The sequence below is a fragment of the Coregonus clupeaformis genome, chromosome 20 (genome assembly GCF_020615455.1).
Source record: "Coregonus clupeaformis isolate EN_2021a chromosome 20, ASM2061545v1, whole genome shotgun sequence".
NCBI classification, from domain to species: Eukaryota; Metazoa; Chordata; class Actinopteri; order Salmoniformes; family Salmonidae; genus Coregonus; species Coregonus clupeaformis.
Window position 1 is genome coordinate 47,293,387 of NC_059211.1, and position 7,154 is coordinate 47,300,540.

The following is a 7,154-nucleotide window of genomic DNA, read 5'->3' on the forward strand; positions in this document are numbered from 1 at the left end:
GGCAGGAAATGAGAGGATGGTGGGTAAAGAGAGCATTGCATTTGGAGGCAGCACATTTTCATGGGGAACCACTCTGTACAACCGACTAACCACTTCTGACAAGACCATGGAAAGCCACAAATCTCCCAATCCAGATGCATCACTTTTGCTGCTTTCCAAGGGAGCATGAAAAAGTTTCAGCTAGCTACAGTCCTCTTATTAAGTTCCATTGCCATGCCAATTCAAGATTTCCACTGCTGTGCCAATGAATTTAAAGGTCGAATGCAGCCGTTTTTATCTCAGTATAAAATCATTTCTGGGTAACAATTAAGTACCTTAATGTGATTGTTTTCAATTAAACTGGTCAAAAATAAACAAAAATAGCTTCTTAGCAAAGGCCAATTTCTCAAGCAAGAATTTGCTAGGACTTTCTGGGAGTGGTCTGAGTGGGGAGGGGAAAACTCAAAATTAGCTCTTATTGTAAGCATTTCACTGTTAGTCCACACCTGTTGTTTACGAAGCATGTGACGAATACAATTTGATTTGATTGATTGGCAGAGAGGTTTGGAACTCTTATTGGTCTATTAAGTAATTTACAGCATGGTGATGTCACCATGGAAGGCCAAAACTCCATCCCACCAAAACGGGCTGACATTTCTGGCAGTCTTTTCAAACAACTCTTACAATTAAAGGGCATTATCATCATTTTCACGATTTCACAGTATTATTCCAACCTCATAGTGTGGAAATATATATAAAACACAGGAAATCACATTTTAGACTGCACTGGGCCTTTGAAGAGCAACTGCCCCTAAAAACCAACTTCTCATTTAGAAAACAGCCTAGGTGGCATCGATATGAGTCAGAAACATTTATTCTACTGTCAAAATTGACTATAAAGTCTAAATAGCATAATTTTGGTCATGAAGTCAGTCTTTGTCCAAAACTGAGTTTTGTGAGAGTTGTAGTCATGACTGCATCACAACGTAAATTAAGGTTAGGTTTGTTTCAACCCTGCCCACATGTCCACAACTGGCAGCACACAAGTAATCATCAATTTGGCGAGCAGCTGCATGCGACCCAATCGTAATGCCTGTGGTAAATTTGGGTTCACTTTGGATATCCCTATGGGGCTAGTTAGGGAGCATCGGTAAATTACACAATGTACATTGGACAATATGCTAAAATTCCACTAGCTCCAAATTTCAATGACTTAAAAAGCTCAAACCATATATAAATGGTAGAAATTCATATACAAATATTGAAAGCATTTAATGAGAAAACTTAAAGGTGTGTAACATGAAAATATTGTCACATTGACATTGTGTAATTTATTGATGGTCCCTAACTAGCCTGAAGATAGGCTATCTAAAGTCAAACCAGCTTTGCCACTGTCGCACACCAGCCTGCTGAAGCTAATTGGCAAAAGATTTGGCTAACTCTTTCCACCTGTGAACACACACACACGAGACAACCCACATCAAACCACAACCCGAAACCAACTCACGTTTGAATTCAGTCATGGCCGCTAACATTTCTTAATGATCCAAACGAGGCCAAATCAGGAAGTTCAGCCTCCCTTTAAAGTGTCAAACATAAGCACGGCCTGAGAGAGTAACATTTTATGATTATATCTGACATCTAAACCACTAATATGAAAATTCGAATTCCCATTTGAGGGAAACGAACACCGGCACAATTTTGAATTGTGATAATTCAAGTCAATGTGAATTTATGTCGGCGTGTGTATGAGGTATAAAACTGGCTGTCAGATGAGTAGTCTAGTTGTCCAAATGGTTAACAAATGTCACCCGACTGTTATAAGGCTGTACACAGTGGCAGACTGACTGGGCAGTCCCTGCTGTTACCTCGGTAGCATGGAAAAACCCTGACTCACCCACTGGCGTAAAAAAGGCATTAACAACTAAATGCATAAATATAACCGTCAAAGGTGTAAACGTCTCAAGGCTGTCCAGTGGCCACTGATAGGTCAGTGTATGAGCAGAGACAAATCGTCTGACCTGGTCAAAGGTCTGAAAGACACCATTGATTGAGGTCGTGGAGTGAGTGACACCTCTCCCAGTGCACATCCCTCCTCTCAAATGTCCGTATTACTAACATCAGATACAGTGCTGTCCAATCTGGAAAAACTAGGACAACTGAACATACTGCGATGAGATGGTAGCAGGTGATGAGAGGTCTGATCTGTTTAAGGCATTTTTGGAAGATCCATGATGATAGGTATGTGTTAGGAGATTTAGCACTTTACATGGGTATGTGGAAATTCTCTGACTGTCTACAGTAAATTATACAGCGCTGGAGAGCCCAATGCACCTGCTGTACACGGATGTGAAGCCAGCTCTCTGGTCTGGTCTGAAGTTTTCACACACACATGATCTGTGTTAGCGGCTGATTCTGGGTCTGTACTTAACAGTTTAAATCACAGAGGCTCCAAATTATCCTGACAATCCCCCTAATGTGCGCTAAACAAACTTGGTGAGAAAACTGAGAAATGGACAAATGCTGTGCCCATGTAAACTGTGACAGGAATGGTTTGCGGGTACATCTGTCCCTTGCAACTGGAGGACATTCAACACAGTTTTGACAAGTTAATCCCCTGTGAAATTGAAGCTTTTTTCCCAAGCCCTGTTTGCACGACCAACTGATGCACAATGTCTTTCCTCAAGTCTGCCTTGCTGTAAACACAGTTCTGGGTTTCCCATGAGGTGGCTTAATCCACACTGTGGAATTCCCAGTTTACCTAGCAACGCCTCCCGCTCCAAACACGACACAAATAGGCGCAAAAGGCAGATACAAACTAGTGAAACTCCTATGAACCGCTATAAAAGTAGCAAGATAAGAGAGTTTACACCACCATAAAATACCTATAGTGTCATAGGCTTCCCGCCCCTTCTCCGTCATATAGGAAAGATAGAAAGGGGAGATGGTGCCAGCTTACTCACTTTCAGCGTAGTTTTTCCGTCTGGTGCCATCCACCTTGCCTGTTTTGTCGATACAGAGAAAGAACTTATTGGCGGAGTAGAGCCGCCGTAGTCGGACGTCGCCCTCTAGGTGATTGTAACTGCGTGTGTGCCGCTCCAGTGTCCATGAGCAGTTGATGCCCCTCGCCAGTACTTGGAGGGGCTCATGCCCTACCCCGGGCGGGCAGCCCCCCAGAGCAGTGCCAGCCACCAGGAGCAGGGTGAGGAACGCCAGGCGAAGGGATGCAGCACTGGGCAGGGGTGGAAGCCCAGCGTGGGCAGTGCCAATGGCAGCGAGTTCAGGACGGAGACTAGCGACGGGTATCATCCATCTGCACATGGTAGGTCAGACTCCCAAGGTGCACATTGCACAGGCAGTATGCATGCTGGCTGGCTGGAGACCCGGGCTGTGTGGTCCAGGTGAGTGGTCTCTCTCTGAGGATGGGAAGGGGTGATGATCGAGGGGGCAGCAGACCCTGTCACTGAGGACCAGAGCAGAGAGGAACCTGGGCTTCCAATCAGCAGACCAGAGAGGATTCCAACCAGCCCTCTTCCACAGATGTTTGTTTCTTTACTTGTCTGTCTGATGATGAACTCCTCTTCTTTTTCTTTCAGCTTCTATTTACCGGAAAACAATTAACTTTGTAAATCCATTGCCAAAAGTAATCTGATATTTTTTGTTGTTTCCTTGTTCTTCGAAAGCTTGTTCTGTTGCTTGGCTTGCGTCCTTCTTTTACAGCTGCAGTCAGTCAGTGTCCTGTCCTGCGATGTGTGCACCTTGCGATGCTCCTCTCTCCAGCTGGACTGGAATAAGGTGCTTGTCTGTGCTGCTGACCCGTGGCTGAGAATGAGTTGAATGAGGAAAGTGTGTGCATGTGTAAGTGTGTGTGAGAGTGTGATAGGGAGAGAGAGTCACAGAAAGAGTGTGTGTGTGTGTGTGTGTGTGTGTGTGTGTGTGTGTGTGTGTGTGTGTGTGTGTGTGTGTGTGTGTGTGTGCGTGTGTGTGTGCGTGTGCGTAAGCGAGAGAAAGAGAGAGAGGAGAGAGAGAAAGAGTGAGGGAGACAGAGCGAGAGAGAGTGTGTGTGTGTGTGTGTCTGTGTATATGTGAGTAAGAGAGGCAGAGTGGGAGGGAGGGAGAGGGAGAGAGACAGAGACGCAGCAGCTAGTGAGTGAGCGAGAGAGAGAGGCAGTCAGTGAGTGTGCGTCAGGTCTGTCTGCCTGTATAACGCAGTGAAGCAGTAAGTGAATGTCCTCACTCTCTCCTGTGCAGCCAGTCCCTTCTCCTGTGTGGAATGGGAGGCTTGGGCTTGTCCTGCATTTTATCCTGGGCAGGGCTTGCATCTGGGGGGTTGAAAGGAGAGGGGTGGGGCCACAATAATTGATAACTATTTGAAATAAACGAGAGAGACTTTGCACCATCTCCCTTTTATCATTTCTTAATGTAGAATTGTTCTCCTAATTGTGGTTCCTAGAAAGCCATTAGTGACATTAAGCCGGCTTACCTGTAGGTTTTATTGCTTCATGGAAAGTGTTAAGTCAAACACCTTTGTTGTCCCAGCTCTTGAAGATGATGAGGAATTCTCCCAGGTCAAATCATCAGTAAGAAAGGAACTCCAGTAAAGTGACATGGGAGGGGGACTTTTGTGACACCTGAGACTGGACTGTTTGTAGACACATGGGACAGATTAAAGAGGGCTTTAGTTTTCGCCCCTGTTTTGCATCAATATGTCGGAAACAACGGCAGAGTGGAGTGTTGGTAGAGCTGTTCCAGTGAAGTCTTTCTGATCACCTGTGTTAATGTTTCTATGAGGCGGTGTCTGATGTTCACCTCTGATTTTTGTGAGACCAGGGTGGTAATGGTGAACACTTTTTTAACAACTTCACACTCTGTCTTTTTGTCTGTGAATCAGGACTGAGTCATTGGGTTCAGAGAAATGAATGTCACCCTAATGCATTACATTAAATATTTGTCAGAACTGTCCATATACTGTCCTGTCCTCATTCTTTATGTTTATTGCTGATGGTATTTGAAGACTGGCTCAAGTTCACTGTAATATGCTAATCATTAATAATGAAATGAGGACAAAACTGTAACTGTACTGTAGGCTATGCGTTGACCTTTTTTTTTTTTACACCAAAGTGAAACAAAATGAAATATTTGCTATCATCTGTTTCCGCCAGCCGAGTATGCAAGGAGCATTCGCCATGAGACCAGCCGCAGCACTCCACAGCACATGTTTTAAAGTGAGTCTATCCAGTTAGTGCAGCACTTACTTCCCGGTTTCAATGATGTGTACCACCCCGGGGGCGACCACAGTGTCCAGGGGTAGAAGTGTGTTTGAGGGGTGCATGCACAGAGAGGGCGACAGTCACTTCACACTCTTTAGCTTGTTAACTGCTACCAGGAGTTGGCTGTCCCTATATCTCCCCTCTCTCATCATAAAAGACCAGTGAGACAGAAGCCAGCCGCCCTCTCCCCCAGCCCCCAACCCCCCAACCCCCGGCAGCCATTCCTGTCTACCTGCTTGTTCTGGCCATAAGATACAGTGGACCTCCTCATCAAAGCTTCTCTCCCTATTTATCTTAATGGGCCCTAGTAAAAATCACAGTTTTTCACCCCCAATTAAACCACGCCGCAGTGTCTCTTGACTTCCAGTAGGTTGATTCCTTCTTTCCTACAGACTCTCCTTTCTTCCCCTCTTCCGCCCAGCGGAACGACTGTCTGTTTGTCACTGCCTGCCTGTGCTGTAGCCAGGCTGGAGGAGCCTGGGCTGGGAGAGCACAGCACACATAGGGGATGTGTTTTTTGTTAGCATTGTATAAAACTGTTTCCCAATCTTCAAAAAAATGTAAATAGTTCTCAGGACAGCTGAGTGTTCGCAGACTTGCCTGTGTAATTGTTTTAGGGTGCTCCAGCTCTCTCTATCAGCGCTGTAATGGAAAACAATATTCTTCAATGTCCTCTAAAGTGCTAGAAGACCTTCTATCACAGCTGGCTTTGCTTATGCCTGCTCAACAATGTGTGAAGCTAAATACAAATCTAATTGTAATCAGTAAAGATTATATATCTACATTCACGTGTGGCTGGTAGACTTTACATCATGCTGTGGGTGTGTAGGTCTACATACCATTATAAAAAGATAGCTCAAATAACTGGGTCAAGGGGGTTTTCTTTGGGGGGTTTCTTTGGGATTCTATTTGAGTTTAATGACTCTTTAAGCTGATTTCTATGATAACTCTTCTATTTCCACTTCATTCATATGCCATTGGCTTGGTCATCCCTATTTCCTCTTCATGGAGAGGGAACTCTTTCATGTGCCCCTCTGCCCCCCCCCTCCACCCCCCACCCAGGAAGCTCCAGATGCCCATCCACTCTGAAAATTGCCCGTAATTAAAATCATACAATCATGCTATGTACTGTATAACTTCTTACTTAAAAGTCAGTCTTCCCCGGAGGTCAAAGAACAAAGTTTCTGCCCTCATCTGAATGTCAGATGTGGCAGTAGATTGCTTTGTGGTGTCCTGGATCCAAACGTTTGGGCAATGAGCTCAGTGCAAAGCTAGACACAAGCTCATGCGCTGCTGTCTGTGCCTTGACTATAGACCTATATAGTATCCTTAGTTATTGAAGTTTGATATATTATTGTAGAGATAGAATATGAATGACCCTAAATAGAGTTGTCTGGATATTTCCAGGAGGACATGGTGCTTCGAAGAGTGTCGCATTGTTCAATTATTTCTAATATTTAACCACATTCCTGTATATTTATCACCGTGTGCACTTTATTCTCAGTAACCAGTGCAAAACATACCATAATATGACACATACAGTATAACATGAAATACAGTAGGCATATGTGACAGAATCCAAGTCCATTCAAGACTTTTAGTCAATGTGATGATCATTAAGAAACAAGGCCCAAAGCCCATTGGTTCACTATCCTAAAATACAAGGCATATGCTAAACTCAGAGATCAGTAGCCGGTGGGGGGCCCTCTGGTGTGACGCAGCTCTCTCTACAAATGAGAAAGGGCTTGCTTGTTGGGAGTTAGATCCTCCCCTCTCCCCTACAGAAGGCTTTCAGTCGGCTCCCACGTCGCGTCTCCTGGCCAGGGTGCGCCCTGAGCTGAGAAAGCTCTGCAGCCCGGGCACCAGAGGAGGATGTTCACAAGCGAAGGAACCTAATCTTTCCCA

The 7,154-nt window shown here is 44.9% G+C and overlaps 1 protein-coding gene across 1 annotated transcript in view; it reads right to left on the reverse strand.

Moving 5' to 3' along the window:
* The window catches only part of LOC121532718 (fibroblast growth factor 10-like), a 55,103-nt gene extending 51,215 nt beyond the window's left edge, over nucleotides 1-3,888 (reverse strand). Inside the window, exon 1 of the mRNA XM_041838502.2 lies at nucleotides 2,943-3,888. Coding sequence (XP_041694436.1) covers nucleotides 2,943-3,300 — 358 coding nt within the window. The 5' untranslated portion in view covers nucleotides 3,301-3,888. The remainder of the gene's footprint in view (nucleotides 1-2,942) is intronic.
* Between the last annotated feature and the right edge of the window lie 3,266 nt (nucleotides 3,889-7,154).